Below are 22,071 nucleotides of genomic sequence, written 5' to 3' on the forward strand. Positions count from 1 at the left end.
TTTCGCTTTTTATTCATGAGATTGATAAAGTGCTGCAGGTGGAGAAGGCAGATGCACCGTTAATATCTGGTAATCCTATTCTGATTTTATTATACGCAGATAATGCAGTGCTACTGTCTAGGACACTGATCGTCCTACAACGACTCATGGATAAATTCAGCATGTTCACAGGGGAAAGGAAACTGTTAATTAATAAAAACAAAAACTTTCATCATGATATGTGGCACCAAACAACGAAGTACAAAACCTTTTATATTGATATCACCCCAGTCCGAACTGTTAAAACATTCTGCAATCTAGGAGTAACCTATACCAGCAATGGGATATAGAATCAGGAATTAGCTAATGTTCGCTCCAAGATGGCTAAGCATTTATTTAGATTTGCTTCTAAATTAGGTAATAATCCCATAAAGGAAATGCTGACAATATACAGGGCGCAATGTGTTACAAAAGCCTTATAAGGTGCAGGGGTATGGGGATATCATTGCAGCCAGGCCCAACAGCCAGGCCCTACAACAAGAAGAAAATGCCTTTCTAAAATGTCTCCTAAATCTACCTCCCTCAGCTTCTACTGAGCTAATACATCGGGAGGTGAATTTGACATACTTAGCAGATTTAACTTCTATGCCGCCACTGCTGATATGGGCCAAAGGTGAGACCGTTTTTACTAGATCTATCATTAAAGATTGTTTACTCTTTGAAAATAAATCACATATCCCGTGGTTAAAAAATATTATGGATACATACAGCAAGTTATTTAATATTCAGATCTCTGCTAACCTGGATGCAGTGGTTTCCTTAAACAAAATGGAAATAAAGGATTCATTTTTGCCAAGCAAAAAAGATAATCGTAAAAGTATTATAGAGAAACAATCAAGTTTTAAATGTAATCAATCAATTGAATCCAAAAGAGGTATACATGATTATTTGAATATAGTGAATAAATCCTCGCATAGCTAGGTGCTGAATAGATTGAGACTAGGAATAGTACATTGCCTAGTTGCATTTCCAGTTATGAAAACAGAACCTTTGGATTCTAACCCTTGTGATGAATCTTCCAAACAAAGCACTGTGCACTTTATGCTCCTTTGTAAATTTTACTTGTATTTTAGATGTTTTTACCTGAAACCGCTTTTAAAAAAAAAAAAAAGTAAGATCGCATCATGCAGCTATGAATTTGTTTTTGTACTGAATGATCTGGGAACTTACTATTATGTAGCACTACACATTTTAAAAGCAATTCATGTCAGGAATGGTATTCTTACTATTAATTGACCAAGAAGAGATACATGTGAGATCAAATAGTGTAAATAAGATCAAAAATTGTCCTGAATGATTATGGAACTTGGTATTATGCTTTTTTTTACTTATGTAAATGTTTTTATGGTTGTTCAAACAAACGAAATAAAGCTTTGAATTGAATTGTATACAGTAATTCAATGTTTTTAAGTCAATGTGTTTGAAAGAAAGTTGCAACAAGTGTAACACTACACAAAGATATAACTCGATAAAGACAAACTCAACCAACTAAGATTGATCCTGTGAAATGCCATCATGAATGTGTTGACTGTTCAAATTAAAACAAAATGTGGTCCTTAGAGGAGACTCCTGGACCCGAACATCCTATGTGATTGTTGTTTTACCATAGGTTCATACTGATCTGCAAATTTGGCCACCAATGAGACGAAGAGTGGACATGGATACAAATACTCCTCACTCACATGCTTAAGAAAATGAACCCTTACAGTGCCCTATGTCTACTTGCTGTATTCTCTAGTCTTAGGCCCTCTCTAAGCCAGCCTTTATTGATTTTCTATATTTCAAGTTTTTTCACCTTCCAAACCGCTTTTGTATATAGTTGCCTATGCCATAGAAAAGTTACTCACAATTTGGAACAAGCCACATTCTTAGTCTTTGATAGCCAGATGTTTTGAAGAAAATTATAAGACACTCAATGATACATACTTTCTGGTTTTGTAGAAACCAACCCTTAGTCTACCACAATCACAGAAAGGATTTTTTACTGTTATTTTTCTGCTTTTGATGATGTCAAAATACTACAAAGCCCAGTCGAAAAACATACTGTAACAAATGCAATTTGGTCCCTTTAACAAACCAGTGTGTTTCAATCAGGGTATCTTATCACCCGCAGAATTTGGAAATTTATAGCTAATTTCCTAAAATTCATCCTTCTGAAGGGCTAAAAAAATTGCCTTTTTGTTTTTGGGAAGTCTAAGCACTTGCTTAGAACCTGTCAAGTAACAATACCAATTTATATGCCCCCTTTATTGTTTTCCTCTAAATGTATTCTCATCTCTATCCAAAACGCATTTTTAAACTCTAACAGGCAGGAATATCAAGAGCCAGATGAGTGACAATCATGTGAGCATCAGCAGCGCTCCTCATGAATTAGAACTGTAGATTAGTCAAAGGCAGTTGAAGCACAACACAAATAAATAGACAAGCTGTCAGAGATCAGTTACATACCATTGGGCCGACTTCTCCACTTTCTCCCTTCTCTCCTGGGGGTCCAGGCATTCCCTGTGATGAAGACGGTAAACGTGTTAGAGAACGGTTGGGGTACCCGCATTCAAGGTCACGACTGAAGCACGGTAGATGGTGTTGAAAATGAATTTCAAAATGTTAAAATTTACATTATATTTTCCCTGCGAACGATTTCCTTATGACAATAAATCTAACAGCATTTTTCTTTTCTAATGCACATTGCAATGTCTAGATCACCTGCAAACAAAATAACATAGTTTCATTACCCATTCACCGTTCTTATAGTGGATAGAAAGGCAACAGCGCATAACATGAGTGCAAATGCACAACAGTAAATCATTCTGACTGTTCCTGCCCTGAACCCACCTTTTCAGTGTTCATTTAATGAAAAAGCACACAATTGTAATTGATTAATACAACAAAAGATGCAGTTAGATCCATGCCTTATTCGAGGAGGAAAGAGGGATCCATTTTGTTTTACTTTGTGAAACTTAATGCGCAATATGAAAAGCCTAGCCATTATTAAATCCTGTAATGATGTTGCTCAAATTTAACCTAAAAGTCCCTTGCCATGGATAGTTGGAACATTAGGTTGCTTATTTACAAGCTGAAAGCTTTAACATGGGAAAAAGTGATTTACCGGTGGTGCAATGGGCTTGTATATAAGCCCCTAATTTGAGTCAGTGTGATACATTGTTTTCCAAGTTATGGCCCATGATTGTGTTCCATTAGTGATAATGGGGTAATCTTGTGTCCCTCAGAACTTTGGATGTGTTCAGCAGGTAGTGCCAGAGAAGGATTATTACTTTTAAAAATGGCATTACCAAAGTGAACCAGACCCAGGTCCACATTTATGTTCCCTGAAATTGTTACAATTGTATGGTTCATATGGTCAATTTTTACTTTTTGAAAATCATCATACCCAACATATCTTTTCCGTGGTCGCAGTAGATACACCTGCCACATTTGTTGATAAAACATAGAAAGTGACACGTCCCTTTAACTTCATTAAAGATGCATTTATTAGGTGTTGTGGTGTACCTCCAGCCTACTGTGCCGTATCATCAGTGCAATATGTGGCATAACCCACCACAAAACATAAAACAAATAGATAGTCATTTTGCATGTCTTAACACTAGTCTGAATGGGATCAGGGGATAAGTAGTTGGCCATGTTTGCTCCATTATCCTACTTGTATCGGATAAAAGATAAACTGCACAGTGTGAAGATTGGGTTCTTATATTGTGATCAAGCAAGTCACAGAGTTTTGTAATTCTGAACCAAAGAGATGCACCTTGTTTTGTTGTTTGCATGACGTCTGGCTGATTGTCTGAGACTGATCGGAGATGAGACAGGTGTTGGAGCTGATGTACCTGACAAGTGTTTTCCTAGATTGCTCACTGTCTCAAGAAACAGTACACACAGCAGGGTATAGGAGCCCTTGTCTTGTGAAACACCGAGGCAGTAATTGCAACACACTCTAAAAGGCCCAGAACTAATAACCAGTCCTCTAAGGGTAAGCCAGCAGAACCTATTTTGCATCAATTGCCAGTACCTTAACCTGCTGACTTTTATACTCCAGCATTTACTCAATGTAGTTCCAATTGCAACCAACACCTTAACCTGTCTCCTTAGCTTCAGTCTGTCCAGAAGCCTCTGATCTCGCATCTTCTCTATGCGCACAATTCTTGCTCAGTTCATGTACAATTGATTCCCCTCATATTCTTCCCCAAGATGAAAAGTATCCAACACATGCCTGGCACTCTCCTCCCCATCCCCTGTTGCTCACTCACTTTCCCTTTATCTTCTCTGGTTCTATACCTACCACCTCAGGTCCACATTCAGGCAATTCTTCCAATGCCTGCCCCTTTTATCTCCTTGACCACATTAATCATGAGCTCTTTGCAGTTCCACAGACAGACTCATTTCAGCCTGCTCTTCAGTCAAGCCCTCTAACCTGGTGCATACATCCTCTGCTTCAAAACAGAACTGCATTAGTAATTCAAAACTCAAAATGTCCACAGTCCGCCATAGCACCACCATCTTTTAAAGACAGCTTTCTCCAATACCCTGGGAAGGCTAGTCTTTATCTGATACACAGATTATCCAACCACCTCAATTAGGATTCTTTCATCTCCTCTTGCCCAGGACCACTCTGATCCAGATTCCCAACTTCACCAGCTCAGCACCCTACCACCATTATTGGCCTTCTCTATGACCACGTCAGAATCAACAACCCTGTGCTAGCTTCCATCGGGGTGATCACTTTTCACAGCTCGGGCCTGGTTCATATCCTCTTTCTCCAAACACTCCAGCATCACATGGCTTTCTAACAACTCGCAGTTCTCTTTCTTCCATAGGGTGTCTCCCAAAGCTTGGTCCAAGGCCATTTCTCTTTGCCAATATTAGAGATTACTTTGGAAAGTGTGCTCTGCAATCCGGCACCCGCGAGCCACCAACACCTTGATGTACAGCATTGTGGAAGAGAGTCTTGCATCTTACGCTCCCCTGTACTGGAGTACTCTCCCCTGAAGCTTAAGCAAGTCCATACATTTTGCATTTCAGAAATAAAACTCAGTACAGAACTCAATACCCATCTCACTTGGACAACATCGCCCCATATCTATGCCTCCAGTGATCCTTAAGGCCCTAGAAAAGCCTGTAAACTGGACACTCTCAGAATTTCTGGAAATCCATGACCTTTTACATCCCACACCAGGCTTCTCCAATGAGTAGCTCATGAGCTACTGGTAGCTCTCCAGAAACCTGCAAGTAGCTCTCCTAATTGAAGCCCAGCCTAATAAATTGTAGGGGTTTCCTTGTTTGAATTAATATATAGTTACCAAAATTTACCAACATATATTTGAGATGAAAAAGTATGTAGTTTCAGAATTCATAAACTGACATTCTGATAAAAATGGATTTCCAAAATCTATTTAAAGCTGAAATGTAAGTGATAAATCATGCTGTGTTGTGGGGTCTTATTACTAACAATATTTTCTCGGTTCTAGGGGCTCTGAAGCAGTGGCTGCCATAAATTACTCATACTTAGGCATTTCAAATGGATGAGTCATTATAATAATTCTTTTTACAATACTGCTGGCAACCCTGCCCGATGCACTCAGGTGACCAGGGCAGGTAATCTTGCATGGGGTACCCACTACTGTAATCTTGTCTGATGTCGTAAATATTACAACACTAATAATAGTAACTCATGATGATTTTCATTCATCATAAGTAGCTCTTATTATGGAAAAGGTTGGAGTGCCCTGTCCCACACAAACAGGCTTCCGGACTCAACACAGAACTGAAACTGCCCTGCTCGCAGTGGTGGAGGAATCTAAACTGATCCTCGATCAAGGAGGGGCAGAGGCCATCATCCTCCTAGACCTGAGCTCAGCCTTTGATACTGTAAATTTCAACATCCTATTGGAGAGACTCAGGAAGAGAGGTGTTTCAGAGGAGGCAGTTAACTGGATCCAATCTTACCTAGATAACAGAACCTTTCAGCTCTTCTCAGGGAAGTCAACCTCTAGAACCCTAGCGATAAGCTGCGGAGTCCCACATTATTTAATGTATATATGCAGCCACAGGCAGATATCATTCTGCCATATGGGAAAAAAATTGTCACCTACACAGATGATACCCAGCTGGTAATCACCCTCAAAAGCACATGAAACCCCCCCCATCTGAGTTTGAAACCTGCCTGGGGGGAGTGGCTTTGTGGATGGAACACTCTTGCCTCAAGCGGAATGGCGAAAAAACAGAGCTGATGCTCCTAAATGACACCTCCAGATTAGATCTCAAACAGATTTGGCCCAACTGCCTGGGGCCTGCCCCAACTCCAAAGACCAAGATAAAAAGCCTGGGCATCTGTCTGGACAGCTCCCTTAAGTCCGAAGACCAAGCAGTAAGAGTAGCTAGATACTGTTTTGGCGCTATTAGACTACTTGGCAAAGTTCTCTCTCTCCAGCCGATGAGCACAAGGAGGACTCTGATACAGGCCTTGGTCCTATCACGCTTGGACTTCGGAAACTCTCTTTACCTTGGAGCACCCAAAGTAACTTTAAGGAAATTCCAGATTGCACAGAACTATGCTGCTAAACTATTGCTGGGGGTGCCAAAAAAATAAGTCGGCCAAACTGGCACTGAAGATGCTTCACTGGCTATCTGTCTCTGAAAGAACCAAATGTAATGCTTGCTGCATAGCCCATAAGGCCTTTTGGGGCATCGACCAAGCTATCAACAGACCTCTCATTACCCCCATACCGCCCTGGAAAATGTGTCCGCTCAACTAATCTCCATCTTGCAGTCATTCCGAACATTAGAAGGTTAAGAAGCGGAGGCAGATCATTTTCCTACAATGTGGCCAAACTCTGGAATACAATGCCCCCACTCATCTGTGCTGAATACCGTTATTTTCGATTCGAGAAACTTCTCAAGACCTGGCTATTCCAGCAATCAGCTTCTTAAACTGAAGCTGCAACCTCTGCCTAGACACTAACGCTGGGATACCCTTGGGTAGCTATGTACTCTACAAATGCTAAATAATATTAATAACTCGATTGTTCATGTGGGGAATTTGTTCCCCATCTACCGGCTCCGCTACCTCATTTCCTAAAACACTGTTGGTCTATGCAAGCACTGACCACTCCACTTCTCAAGCCCTGTCTTAACCCCTTCGCCGCGGCGCTAATTCCCCCGCGGTGCTGGGAGGAGGAGGCCGTGCGTGGCACCTCGGTGCTCGTGACGAGCTCAGCTCATCACGCTGCACGGTGGAGCTGTGCTCGTGACGAGCTGAGCTCGTCATGACCATGCCCGTTTCCATGGAACACTCAGCACAGCAGGGGAATTATCCCCGCATGGGCGTTCCGCAGCATTCATGATGAGCTCAGCTCGTTATGAGCACAGTGCCAATGTGCCTCATGACGAGCTGAGCTCGTCATGAGCACCCAAGGTGTTAAATAAACATAGTCAAGTGCCTTTAAGGAGTGCTATTTCTAACCAATGGCTAGCCGGGTTACAGCCTTCTGACTATGATGCAGTGGCCCGTGTCTCACTGGCATACTTTTCCCTCACTGAAAGGCGTGCTATGCGTCGCCTGTCCTCCTTTTCACACATTAATACCCAGATCTTTCCTACTCGCTGCTGCTGGCCGCCATGCTGCCTTGCTTCATTAGCAGCAGACACTTCACCTGCTGACCTCTGCTTGAAAAGTCTACATTTTATAAGAGATGCAACGCTTGCACAAAGAGACCCAGAAGGCCGGGGAGGAAGGAAGATGACAAAGCTTCCTTGCTTTTCTGAGGGTGACTGAGGATCTGAAGCCTAGATGCCTCATTAAAAGCAAGAACCAGCATTATCTGGATGTGAGGTGACCCTGAAAGCGTGGGGGCACAGAAGGCGCAAGAGGGGTTCCTCAGAAGACATGCCTACGTGATCTCTGCAGGGGACAGCCTACATTTTATCCCTCTTTGTTCCTGACCAGCGCCTGCCTTCTAAGATGGCTGATCCAAGGGATATTCAGTAAAAAGGTGCTTCTCGGTAACGCAGCCTTCTTTTTCTACTCATGCGGCAGTGACGCACTCCATGCTGGCAAGGAGGTGGCTCGCATTTTAGTTATTTATTAACTTCAGATCGTGCAATACTAAGGATTTAATTTCCTGTTTGTCCTTGAGGCTGCATTGACATGGAAGCTACATTAATCACAACCGCAACTCACAATTTAAGTATAAAAAAATGGCGATGTGGCCTATGAGCTGGAGCTGGCTACTTTGGAAATGGAGAGCAATGTTTGAATCCAGGACTCAACTCAACATTGTGCAATTCTAGACAAATCAAGTAATCTTCCAGTGCCCAAAATATTGTGTAAGGTAATCTGGGGCCATATTACTGGAGTGCCCAGGGGGCGTAACAGGCGTTTGGGCCCGTTTTGCGCGCCCCCGGGACACTTTGGTATTACAGAAGGGGCTGCAGATGCTTGTGCACCCCTTTCTGTAATACTGATAGTGCTCACGCACATAAAGTGCCAGAGCTATTTTCAGAGGGCATTCCATCATTTGCATGGGGGTGTGGCCCCATGAAAATGAAGGAATCCATTTGCCTCTGTGCCAACGCCTTATTATAGATGCAGGCGCAGAGGCAAAGAAGCTGTCGAAAGGCGCACTGACAACGTGCCACCTAAAAGGTGGCACGTTGTCAGTGCGCCCCCTGACTACAGACCTCTGGATGGGTGGAAGGGGGTCCCATGGAGCCCTCAGACATCCGCTTGCAGCCGGGTGCAGTCTCTCACTGCACCCGCCTTGAAGGGGATCTCTAATCCCCTTTAAAAGTGCAGGTGGGTTGCAGCCTGCACGGTGAAACACGGTACGGCTTCAAAGCATCCACTACGTTTTTCACCTGAATACTCTGCCCTGTGGGCAGGGTAAGTTCACAGGTGCCTGGGGGCAGCGCATCCACTAAAATGCAGCACATTTTCCTGGTTAGCGCTGGGCGCAGCTTTTGAAAGGTGCACATAGCGCTAACCAGGAAAACGCGCCGCATAGGTAATACGGCCCCAGGAGCGCATGTAAAGCACTCTGATGCCCTCGAGCCAAGTTCAACCTTTATATAATAAAAAAAAAACATGCGTGTGATATTCTGCAATAGATTTATATCTTTAACAATTGTATTGAGCTTTCAGGTACACATAGATTGCACACACAGTCACATCTATGTCATCAGAGGATGCTTCTAATGCATGGGACATTTCCACATGTTTGGGGTTATTTCTAGAGGGCGTGGCGCCCACACCTGCTCTGTCAGCACTAGAGTCGGCAGAAAGAGACCCTGAAGGATATCTGTTAGTTGAATAACCCAGTTCAATGGTCCATTCGAAGGAGGCCGACAGACTGGAATCATTCTGAGAACTTTGATAAGAAATTAATGGTTATTATTATTAAAAATCAAAGTGACTATTAGTGAAATGGTTTTTCTTTAAAAAATCACTCATAAAATAAAGTATATTCATCATTTCTATGTAAGACAACAAATGAAAACACATACAAATTAAAATAGATATAAACAACTTTGAACTTAATTATTAAATCCATTCGGTGGCTGCCACAGTGGCCAGCTTGGGCACCAGTCTGGCACTGTCAGAGCTTTTTATGACATCATAAATTGTTTCTCCCTACTGGGCAAGAGAAGCAGAGCCATCAGCTTCTGTTTTTTAACAACATGAAACGTCATCTGAACTTCTCTAGTTCCAAGTACGGCGATAGACCCTAGAGGTTGGGGGAAGGTTGCCTTCCCATTGACTGGCAGCAGGTGGAGTACAGGAAGGATATTTGGTGTACATCTTGTTCTGCAGTCTATATTGTTTACAGGCTGTAGTTCTCCTCACACTCACCTGCAGTCCAATTGGGCCTTTCACACCTGGGAAACCGCGTTGACCTTCATCCCCCTTCTGCCCGAACATCCCTTGCTGACCACGCCGGCCGGGCTCCCCATCCTGGCCCTGGAAGGACAGAAATGGCGTCAGAGTGTGTGTGCACCTCTGTCTATCTGAAGGGATGTGTGGCTGTCCTTGTGTGTATCAATCATGTGTTTGTGTTTATATGTGGGTGACTGGCAGGCTAGCCATGAGTTTCCTGTGTTTCCTTACTTTTGTGAGTTCTCTCTCTCGTTCTCAATACATATATATTTGTGTGTATGTGTGTGAGTGTATGCATAAAACAAACAGATAGCTACAGTGCACAAGTCCATGGTACATGTAGGTAGACAGCGTCTAGCTTTTGTATTCACAGGGTGGCAGCCATCTATCCTGCCTGCCCTCAGAAATATGTAAAACTTGTCCCAGTGTAAATTTTCAGACACCGGGATACATTTGATAGCACCTGCACGTTTTCTGCGTTTTTTCTCAGAAGCACTGTCCAAGTGATTTTCTTTCTTATTTTAAATTCCAGCTGGGCCCATAACAAAGGCCGAAGATAAGGGACCATTAGGCCTCCTTTTGTTGGAGTATTCTGGCAGGGAGCTATTGGGAGCCTCACACCTAGATGCAATGGAGGGCGCACACCTCTCCATCTCAGTGTGAGGCAACGCAGCCACGTGTATGTATGTATGTATGTATAGGCATTTATATAGCGCACTACTTACCCGTAGGCTCCCAAGGCGCTTCGACCGCTGCGAAACCCTTCCTGGCTTCCCTGAGAGATGGTCCCTTAATGGGTATCTCCAGGGTGAGACCAGGCATCCCCGGCGGTCTGGTGGGGCCGTTAGTGAAGATGAGGCAAGCTTATGCCCAGAGTTGCCGAGTGTGATCGCTGATCAGAGTGGGCACCGAGGCGAGAGAATTATCGAGTCCGCTGACCCTGGTCCAGAAACCTGCCGCGCCGGGAATCGAACCCTGGTCCCGGGCCGTCCTCTGCTCTCGGGTCTGCCGCCTCTAACCAGTGAGCCACACTACTTCACTACGGCACTGCGTTGCCTCGCTCCACATGTACAAGGTACATGTACAAGGCCATGAAAAGCCACACAGGATGGCTTTACGTGGCCTTGTAGATATAGTTACGCCCTGTGCACCACATAAAGTGATGTTCCAGTGGTGCACAGGTCTTGTAAATAAGCCCCTTAATGTATAAGCTGAGGCCCAATATTTTGCGCCAGGGTTGCATCACTTTTGGCAGTCCCCAGATGCAAATTCTAATTTTTTAAATATTGTAATGCACCCAAATGTACTCATGATAGACCTGCAAAAACATGTGTGTGGTTTTACGATCTGATGTCACTTTCTATGTGGTCATGGGCAGCAATACCATGTCTTGTGATGTCACGCACTGTGAGGTTTTGCGCTGTGATGTCACTTGCATGTTGCCCAACTTGGTTAGAACCCCCACTACTTTTTTAGGACTTGTGGTGTGAATAGATAGATAGATAGATAGATAGATAGATGTGTGTCAAAATGTGTCATTGCAGCACTACCTACAAGCACTGCTGTGCCATACTAATGGCTGATTGCATCCTATATTCATGCCAAATAAAAGTAAAACATTTGCATGTTTATTAATCCCATGGGGAGCGTGTGCCTTCACCAGTCTTGGGGCCATATGTATCAAAAACAAATTTTGCGAATCTCCAATTGCGATTTTTTGCGAATTGCAATTAGAGAATCGCAAAATGCAATGTATGTAGGATTTGCTAATAAGGAATATCTTTCCATTCATTCCTATGGGCTAGCAGGCCCATATGAATGAATGGGAAGACATTCTCAATTTGCAATTAGCAATTAGAGAATCGCAAATTGAGGATGCAATTTCAAGGTTGCCAGGGTGCCAAGAGGACACCCTGTTGCACCCCTGAACTATGCATGTGTGCACATTTTGCACACATACATATCCAACAGGCATGTATGTTCGACATATACAGCACTTTTAAAAATCCTTGAAAGAGCTTTTTTAAAGAAAATCAAAAATTACCACCAACTTGAAGTTGGTGGTAACTTACGATTCCTTAAGGCCAAATCACACTTTTTTCGTGCTTCTTAAATTGCATTTAAGGAATCGCAATTTGTGTTTCCTTAAATGCATGAGCAAAATAGGGAATCGCAATTTTTCCTATTCCTTATTTTGTGAGTGGGTTTTTGTGTGATACATTGCACACTGCTAAATTGCGATCGCAAATGCTGAAATTCTGCAAATTTCAGCGTTTGCAATCGCAATTTAGCTTGATACATATGGCCGCTAGTCACTTATTTCAGATTTGTGTTTCCCCCACCTATGTGTGAATTGTCTCTACTTGTGTGATTGTATTTTGTGTCAGACTATCCATGTGTATGCCTTTCCATCACCTCCATATCTGCTTAGGCATGTCAGTAAAAAGAACTGTATGCCTAAGAGTCCATATCCATTTCTGTGCACATGAGGTATATTTACACGTCTGTGTGCATTTCTGTCCATGTTTTTTCCTAAGTATATGTATGTTATTCCACATACATGTGAGCACACCCTCTTCTGTATGTACTTACATCCTTCACACTGACATTGAATTCTTCAAAGGATTGTTCATACAAGTGCATACTTAAAGGCATATATCTTGTAAATGATATGTTTGTTGCATTGGCTCTGCATTTTTTTTTACATATACACGTTTTCAGAACTCTATGCATACACCTTAAGAAGTGCATAAACGTGTTTTTGGGGGATGTGAATCGCTGGGTAGTGTGATGGAGGATCCATGAAGTCTTAGCCACGCAATTCTTAACCAATCATATGCCTTTACCACGCATGCCTTTACAACAAAATATATATGGCAATGACATATGCGTGGTTAAGACTTAGATAAGTCTTACCTCTGGCACCCGCCATGAGACCTAAAACTACCCCCTCCCTCCTAAAAATCAACCCCCCCATGAATCCCAAAAACTACCTAGACCCCCAGCCCTAAAAACGACCCCACTCTTCCCTAAGCCCTAAAAACTACTCTGAGCCCTAAAAACTACCCTGCCCCTCAAACCCTAAAAAGTATCCTGATCCCTGAGCCTTAAAACAGCTCCCAAAGCCCCTGCCCTAAGACCTAAAACTACCTCTTCCCTCCTGAAAAACCAACCCCTCCCACCTGAAACCTAAAAACTTCCATTAACCCTTTAAGATCTTAAAACTACCCTGCCCTCCGCTAAGCCCTAAAAACTACCCCGACCCCAAAGCCCAAAAAACTTCCCTGAGCCCCAGCCCTGAAAACAACCTGACCCCCTAGCTCTGACACCTACCCCCACCCTTAAAAACGACCCCACCCTCCCAATGCCCGGCGCAACTCACCCCACCGCATCTTCTCCCGATCCTTCCTGCTACCGCTTCTGGCGCGCAGCAGACTGGCTTAACCATGCATATGCGTGGTTAAGGCATATGCGTGGTTATGGCATGTGTGGTCGCGCTTGTGTTGTTGGAACACGTGTGGCTCTGACCGCGTTGTTCCAACTGTTTCCCGAATCTCTGTAAATGTACTTAGATGCGTGCGCACCCTGGTGTATTTATGCAACAAATTATACCCCTTAAGGCACCTGTGTCTTTGTGAACGAGCCTGTGCAGATGTTGGGTGCATGTCTAAAGCATACATATAGGTTTGTGTTCACAGGTTGGCATTTAAATATCTGAAATCATTCCTATGCTCACTATTTGTGTAAATTTGCATGCATATAGGTTTGTTTACACACAAGCACCACGTGCTAGCACCCAAATACATAGTGGTGTGTGAGTGTTTGGCCTACATACAGAGGCGTGGCTTCACTTACCGCTTGTCCTGGGTGACCAATGGGGCCTTGTATGCCGACTGGCCCAGCGGGACCCTGAGTGACACAGATAAAAAAAAAGGTTAGTAACAGATTTGATAGGTACAATGTGATTAAAAAATATTGTCCTGTCCCAAACATGGCTGTATTTCATCTTCAAAATGTAATTTCTTCTCACGTGGAAAGTAATCCGTTCTATTTAGCAAAAATGATGATTTTACGGTGCAAATGTCTGTCTTTGAATATGGACAAGCTTTTCCTTGTGTAAAAGACGGCTTTTATGCTAAAAAGGGTGAATTCTACACAACGCAGCAATGCAAACTGAGCATTGCAAAGGTCTTCTGCTCTGCATTGTGTTACTCTAGATTTATGACGTCAATCAGAGCCTCACAAGGTGGCCTTGTGCAGCTTGATAAATCTGACTTAGTAGTTGCATCGCCATTACACTCACTTGCATAACGCACGAGCGACACAACTCAATTATATATTTGGCCCTCCGTACTTTGTGGGGAGGTCAGCCAAAGGGAGGGAGGTGGACGGGAAAAACGTCTTGTTTAAAAAAATGATATATTTTACTATTCTTTATCAAAACATGTTATGCTGTGTTATGGCATTTTACATTGTGCTACGGGTGATAGTTTCAATTGCCCTTTTCGTATTAAGTTGGGGGATCAGCCTGGCTATTGGTTGTGGAAAGTATTTATTTTTGCCAAGATTTCCTGACATGGTAAAACTTTTTTTTTTTTATGTAAATTTGAACAAATAAAGATCAATGACTTGAATTTGTAATTCTCATTGAATTAAAAGTTGTAAAGAAATACAACCTGGACATTTTTTTATCAAAATTCTCCACAATGATATACAGTGGCTTTAATAATACGTAGGTTAATAACTGTGATTTAAAAATGAAACATCCACTTTCTACTAAATAGGTGGTAAGAGTGAGATGTTTCTTCGGCTTGGGAAAACATCAATAACATTCTATCTTTTTTTTTAAGCTGGTTGCCCAGTACAGAAGCAGGTTTGGAAATAGGGGATAAGGTTATTCCCAAAAGTCCAGGACTCTCATGGTTTCTTCTGCTAGGCTAGGGAAGCTCCTGGTGGAACATAGGGGCATATTATCAACAAGTAGCGATAATTATCGCTAAATAGGCTTAGCGAAGATTTTTTTATCGCTGCCTATCGCTGGATATGTTAGCGGAGAAAACATGCTATTAGCAACGTTTTTCTCCATTGTGCTAAAATATCCAGCGATAGCGGCAAAATGCGTGAATATCGCTGAGACTACAGCGATATTCACGCATTCGCAACGAAATGCTCTTAGCCATGTTATCCACCTCCCATTGGATAACATGCCTAAGAACTGGTCTGAGCAGGCGTAAGTTTTTGGCGATAGTGGGAATATTTCCATCGCTACGCCTGCCTTGCTAATAGGCGATAGCGACGTTAGCGACTGCTTTCAGTCGCTAACAGGTTGGGTACGCCCACTTTGCATGTCATTAGCGATAAATTTCGCTGACATGCAAAGCGGGCCCCAAACTGCTGGCTATCGCCTAAAAGCTGTCGCTAACATCAGTTAGCGACAGCTTGCTAATAGAGCGATAGAATTACTGCCGCTTAGCGGCCAAAAACGGCCGCTAAACCGTCGATAATTGCCTATCGCCACCCTTGGTAATATGCCCCACAGTCGCTTAATTTGTGACATTCAGTAGCGGTGCAAGGGATGTAATACTTACCGAGTCTCCTTTATCTCCTTTGCTGCCCTTCTGGCCCGGCCCGCCCGTTTCACCCTGAAAGATAAAAATAACAGAGCTTGTGTTATTTGCTTTCATAGGGAGAACATGGTCTTTGTTGGCATCATTTGAATGTACAGAGTGGCACAGTTCTCATAGACTCCCTAACTTCCTAATATCTCTCCACTCCTTTTTAAAATATACAGCTGTGAAGTGTATTTCTGGTTGTCAACAAAGGGGACCCCTGTAATTCTAATCCCAGAATACTTACTGAGGGTGATGCCGCCGAGGAAACTGAGATCTATGCACCTATATTGAGTTGTATTCAACTCTCAGCTTAAACAGTGGCAAAACGTTTTGGTCACAGTTTGTAGAGCACGGTCTTCTTCAGGATGGCAGAAATACTATTTTAAATATTTCTTCCTTATGAGGATTGTGCTCCAAAAGAATACTAATAATTCAGGTAGAAGTAGCAACTGTTATTTACAGTATTTAAACATAGCAGAATTGTGGTAGGAACCGCATTGTAAAAACAAGTTATTTTTAATATTATGTAAACATTCTAGTTTTAGTACACTGACCCTTTAGCCTTTTCTAATCTATAGTTGGAATTGATTGCTGATCCATGCCCAACTCTCATGATACACTAATGAAGACAGTTATTCGTTTTAAATGAGTGTCGCTCTGTGATATATCTAAAATGGCACTCGTAGTCTACGTACTGTATTCGTGCATAAGGGTGTATATGCCAGTTTCAGTGTCCAAAAGTTAGTAGGTTCTAGGTAGTGAACCTTCATGGCTTATACTGCAGATTTACACCTCCATGCACTTCTGCGTAACTAGCCCTGGTGACATGTAGTGGCGTAACACAGGCCCCCACAGCCCCCGCGGTGTGGGGGGAGTGCAATCTCTGAGGGGCCCCTCACCAAAATACTCTGGCTGGAGATCTCCTGATTGAGTCTGGAGGGGGCCCCTCCACGTGCCTTGCAGGGGGGCCCGCAAGTTTTGTTACGTCAATGGCGCATTGTCCCTGGACTGGCTGCCTTGGGAAATAAGGATTTGTAGATCTGAAAAGGACTTCAACTGCACTGGTAGAAGATGCGCCCTCTACACTGCCCCAGGCTCCATCCGTGGCATAGGGTGGCCCAGGATCCCGATCTTGCCAAGTGCATAGACCAACATGATAGCAATGCCAGCTACCCTCCATTTTTGGGGGCATCTTCACATGTGGGCAAGCATGAAGTAGAAATTCCATTCACATGCAACCATTGGCCTCTGAGTTAAGACCTAAAGTTTCACGTTGGGCACTGTTCTTTTTCTGTGAAGACAACTGTATCATTAGAATTGAGCTAAGTTTCCCAGTTGCATGTTCACAGGCCAGTGTAGACATGTGAATAAGAGCACGTGCTAAAACCTGTAGACCTAAGGTCAGATTTTAACTAGGTATGGTAATGCTGAGACTGGACTCTAGCATTATGCCTTATGGCATTAGGCCTTCACTGCCTCAAACTCTGTTCCTAGCCAAATCGTGTGTCATTAGGCCCACTCCACGTCAAGCTTAATTTCCTTTGCTCAGCTTTCTGTGCACTGGTATAATTTATCTACACTGGAACCTGGAGAGCTACATTTGAACCGTAGCACCCTAAGGATCTCATTAGAAGTTGCCCGCTGTCTCAGCAGGGAGATGCCGGGCAGGAACTAACAATACCGGACGATATCCCCCATGAGATGACGGGATTACAAATGATTTCCCCCTGCCATAGAGAGTAACATGCAGGCCCTGGAACACGGGTCCAATTCTACATGTTCTTCCAGTTTTGTGTATTATGAATTAAGTAGCCCAAAACCTCAAACATCCACCACATGCTTGCCGGGTCTTTTTCCTTAGCCCATTGCCAAGGTCTTGAGCACATGAACAGGCTAAGTTTAGGTAACTTGTGGTAGGCATAAATAATATGTGCATTTAAAGGACGGGACGGATTTAGTCAAAAGTAAAGTTGCCATTGTTGTATTTCGCTTGAAGCGGAGAGCATCATAAAGCCATATCTACTAAGGTGTGGTTCTTCAGCTCTCTTCCCTAATGCTGGTGTACAAGCAGGCTTCGTGGAGCCATTCAAACATCTTACTATAGGGCATAGGTGTGTATGCAATGTCTAGCTTAGGCTTTGGACTAGTGGGATTCATATGGCAGTACAAAATACTATGCTTAGGCTAACGTTAAAACATTTCACACATTTCATGTGTATGGTGCAGTGTAAGGGAGCATGACATTTGGGAAAAGTTAGAAGAAATGAAAACATTTCTTCTTCCTAATGTCTGCCTCAAAGAGACATTATTTTTGTCTCAAAGCCTCCCATGCCAATTTTAGTCGATTGGGGTTTGCCTTAAATGTAAATGGTGATAGGATGGGATGGAACATCCATGTAACATGCGTGGGACGTCCCCTCGATGAAAAGTAACGCAAAGGATTATTTGCGTTACTTTTCAGACGACTTTTCAGCGCAGAATATGTTTTGAGCTGGAAAGTAAATAATTTGTCAAGACTTTGCACTGATTGTGTCACGTTTGTGACCTGGCACCAGGGAACCGTGTTGCCACACTGCCCTATCTCCCAATTGCCAGCTTGCTGCAAACCTGCCAGCATAGGCCCCTCTTGTTGGCAGATATTGGTCTCAGCTGAGCTAGGGTCCTTGGAAACGCACAGCCAGCATAAAGTCTTGTGCTGGCTTCCCAGAGTCCGCAAGCAAGGTCACCTTGCGCTCCAAATCCAGCCAAAGCAGCAATTCTGAGGTCTGAGGGAATGTTAATTGGGTTTTTGAAGCCTAATTGGACTTTTCATCCTTATGGCGCCTGGTGCCTTGGAAGCGTGTCGCTTTGCCAGGTCCCAGTATTAAGCTGAAAAAGCAGACAGGGGTGTTTGAAACATCCGCCGCCAACCTTTCATCGCCAAGAGGGAGCTGTTCAAATGGCGGCTTACTGAAGCGGGAAGCAAACTCTTCTTGACGGGATTAGAGCGCATCCTTGAGAGTCTGGAAGGGCTGGAGAGAGGCAGCAGGAAAGGATGATGATTAGGACTGTTTTAGAAGTATGGGCTTAAGCAGAGCGCGTGTTGCCTTTTGGATATCAAGAAGGGGCTGATCTCAAAGATGCTCTTTGAAGAACCTATCCAGAGGCAGCACGAAAAAAAGCAACCTCAGCGTTGGAAAGAGACCGCTACAAATACAGGAACAGCGCATCTCCAAAATGGCTGCTACAAAAGGTACTCGCGGAGAGGAACACGGGCTAGCCATCAGTAGAGTCCACATTACGGCGGGTCCAGGAAATGGCTGGAATTTCCCCACTTCTGGTGTTACCGACACTGTGGGTACTAGTAACTTGCGGGTGTGGAAAATCCGGCCCATTATGAGTTAGACCCTGTAGATTCAGTTAGAAATGAGGAATTACCAGGGGAATTGGTAATTTGGGGGTCAGATTCCCTATTCATTCCTCATTTTGTGTCAGACTTTCACCCAGAAATTTTAGATGCGTTTAGCAGCAGAAATCTCGGGGTGAAAGTCCCACATATCTCATAATTTTGACTGCTGTTTTTGTCCCCGTTGGAAAGAACAGTCCACTAGAGACAGTGTCAGAGAAGAAGCAATAATAGAGGCAAGCCCAAACAGATGACCTAGAATCAGTCATCCATTAAAATACAGCTAAAAAAAGTAAGTACCAGAAAAACATATAGAGACAATCACAAGACACTGATTAAGAGCCCCACTATCAGTTGCCCGTAACCTCAACAGAAAGATAGATACCAGCTAGGTATTAAACATTCTGGGGCAGATTTATGAAGGCCTTGCGCCGCCGGTGCGTCATTTTTAACATGGGAAAAAGTGACGCACCGGCGGCGCAAGGCCTTCATAAATCTGCCCCTCTGTGTTGTAACTCCCTGTGAGATTTCAGGGATTACAAGTTAGTTCCCAGTGGAATGGCTATAATGTGCAGGCACTGGAATACCAGATACAACGTTCCCCTTTCCAGGTGAAATAATAGGCCCAAATGAATCAACATTAACAACCTGCTTGGAGCAGGTGGTAAATGTTTCAGGAGTTATTCCTTTGTTCTCCTTTTTTTAAACACCCTTTCCAAGGTGGGGGCAGCAAAGGGCGGGATTGCAGGTGCCATAATTATTAATTAGCACTTTTTAAGCGCATGGCTACCCTAAGGCATCCCAGCGCTAGCGGCAGAAAGAGCAGGCAACAGGAAAAGCTACCAGTTGACATTCTGGAATAGCCAGGTTTTGAGACATTTCCGAAAGGTGAGGTGGGATGTCTCTGAGCACAAAAGCAAGGGAAGGGAGTTCCACAGCCTAGCGGTATTGTATGAGAAGGAACGTCCCCCACTTCGCATCCTTTGGATTTTAGGGATGGTAGCTAGCATTAGCTTCGCAGAGCGGAGAGATTTCCTCTGGCAGTATGCAGCGATGAGAGGCTGGTTAATATGTGGGCCTTTACCCCTAAACGTCTTGTGTGCAGTACAGAGGGCTTTAGATTTGACCCATCCTCTCCTCTATGGTAAGCCAGTGTAGAGACTTTAGGCAGGGCATGGCTGACTGCGTTCTAGACTGGCCCAACAGTAATCAGACAGCGCAGTTCTGTGCCACTTGAAGCTTCCTTAAGGTGGATTTAGGCGCTCCTAGGTACAGTCAATTGCTGTAGTCCAGGCGCGAGAGGACTAAGGCCTGGACCATGGTTCTCCTTGCCCCCTTAAGGAGAAGGGCGAGGATTTTCTACAGCATTCTCAGGATGCCGTGACAGACCCCTCCCACTTCCACTGCTTGCTGGTCGAATTTGAGTGACTTGTCAAGCCACACGCCCAAGCTTTTTATTTTGGACTTAGGGACCGGTGGGGGTCCCAGACATGTTGGCAATGGCACTTTGAGCTCCTTGTTAAATGTATTACCTAGATACATAATTTCGGTTTTGTCTCCATTAAGTTTGAGACATGGTTGTTGCATCCAGGTGGCAACCTTCTCCAGGCAGGATTCCAGGTCAGGAGGTATATTCTGTGGGTGATTTAGAGACACCACCAGCTGAGTGCCATCCCCATAGGTGACAATTTTAATCTAGTAAGGCTGGACAACCTCAGACAGTGGCCTCATGTACACATTGAACAGCGTAGGACTCAGGGAGGATCCCTGAGGAACTCCATAGCTGAGAGGTAAAGGCCTAGAGGTGGAGTTACCTGCAAAAACCTGAAATGTTCTGTAATTGAGAAAGGATTGGATCCATGCAATGGCTCCCCCTGCCATCCGAAGTCTATCGAGGAGAATGTTAAAATTTCCCATGTTGAAAGCGGCACTGAGATCAAGGAGGTTAATGGCCGCTGCTCCTCCCTGATCAGTAATTTTTTTTGCTACTTCAACCATGGCAATTAGTGCGGATTCCGTTCCATAGTGGGGATGGAAGCCCGTCTGTGAAAGATGTAGGAGCACATGAGGTTCTAGGAAGGTAGACAGAGTGGAATTTATGTACTTTTTCAGAATCTTACTGAGCGTGGGTAGTAGTTAAATGGGACGGTAGTTGCTCAAGACTTCCGGATTTCAGCTGGGCTTTATCAGTAGAGCTTTTACAATTGCATGCTTCCAGGCTGGAGAAATTACTCCATTGGAGATTGAGTGACTTATTACGTCCCGTATGGCTGGCAATACCACCTCTTTCTCCTTGCGCAGAGCATGGATAGGGGCGGGATCCAGTGGAGAGCCTGATTTTATTTGTACGGAAATGTCTGATAGAGTATTTAGATCCAAATGAGGAAATTCCTCCAGAGTGTGATCCATATTCCTGTTTATGTCAGATGGATCATTTTCCTGCTGTGATAAGCATTGCCTGTTTCTGCATGCAGAAGGATAAAGGAGGGCGTAGTCAGATGCAACAGTTGCATGCAGCTCCCGCAGCTCCATAGGGAAGTCTAAGCCTGAAGTTTTGGGTCCTGGAAATATTAGGCCTGAAATCTGTGACCCGATAATACCAGGCCTGGACACCAGGAAAGGTTAACTTGCCCAGAGCTGTAACCCAGAGATACTGCTCCGGGCAACTAGTAACGAGGCTCTCAGAGGCAATTACAAACAAGCATTTGCAATGCAATAGGTCTCGCATTTACAAGAGTTTAAACTATTGTCATTTACAATGGCAATAGCTCAAACTCTTGTATATGCGAGACCATTTCACTTCAAAGAAGCAGCAGCTATTGCCTGGGGCTGCTTGAAAGTGAAAGCGTGCATGGCGAGGTAAGCACGTAGTGCCTGCAGTAGGAGAAACTCATAAAAAAATAGTGCTTACAGACTAAATAAAACATACCGTGTCACAACAGTCGCCATGGGAGGTTACAAATGCAGACAAGGCGGTACCAAGAAGGGACTAATAAGCCTAATAACGACTCGGAAGCTAGCGTTTACAAAGACACAAGCCAATTACAAAAATGGGCGGAGAGTGGGCAGGGCTTCAAAGCCATACTCCAATACTGCATGCCTCGCACCAGCGCACGCGCTGCCCAGGCTTAACCTAAAAAGGCGACACAAATATA

At 43.9% G+C, this 22,071-nt stretch overlaps 1 protein-coding gene across 1 annotated transcript in view; it reads right to left on the reverse strand.

The window, feature by feature from the left end:
- The window catches only part of COL5A3 (collagen type V alpha 3 chain), a 598,884-nt gene that overhangs the window by 103,044 nt on the left and 473,769 nt on the right, over nucleotides 1-22,071 (reverse strand). The window contains exons 44-47 of the mRNA XM_078650321.1: nucleotides 15,508-15,561; nucleotides 13,775-13,828; nucleotides 9,896-10,003; nucleotides 2,488-2,541 (exon numbers count right to left, since the gene is read on the reverse strand). Coding sequence (XP_078506447.1) covers nucleotides 2,488-2,541; nucleotides 9,896-10,003; nucleotides 13,775-13,828; nucleotides 15,508-15,561 — 270 coding nt within the window. The remainder of the gene's footprint in view (nucleotides 1-2,487; nucleotides 2,542-9,895; nucleotides 10,004-13,774; nucleotides 13,829-15,507; nucleotides 15,562-22,071) is intronic.

This window comes from Lissotriton helveticus, chromosome 1_1 (genome assembly GCF_964261635.1).
Source record: "Lissotriton helveticus chromosome 1_1, aLisHel1.1, whole genome shotgun sequence".
NCBI lineage: Eukaryota > Metazoa > Chordata > Amphibia > Caudata > Salamandridae > Lissotriton > Lissotriton helveticus.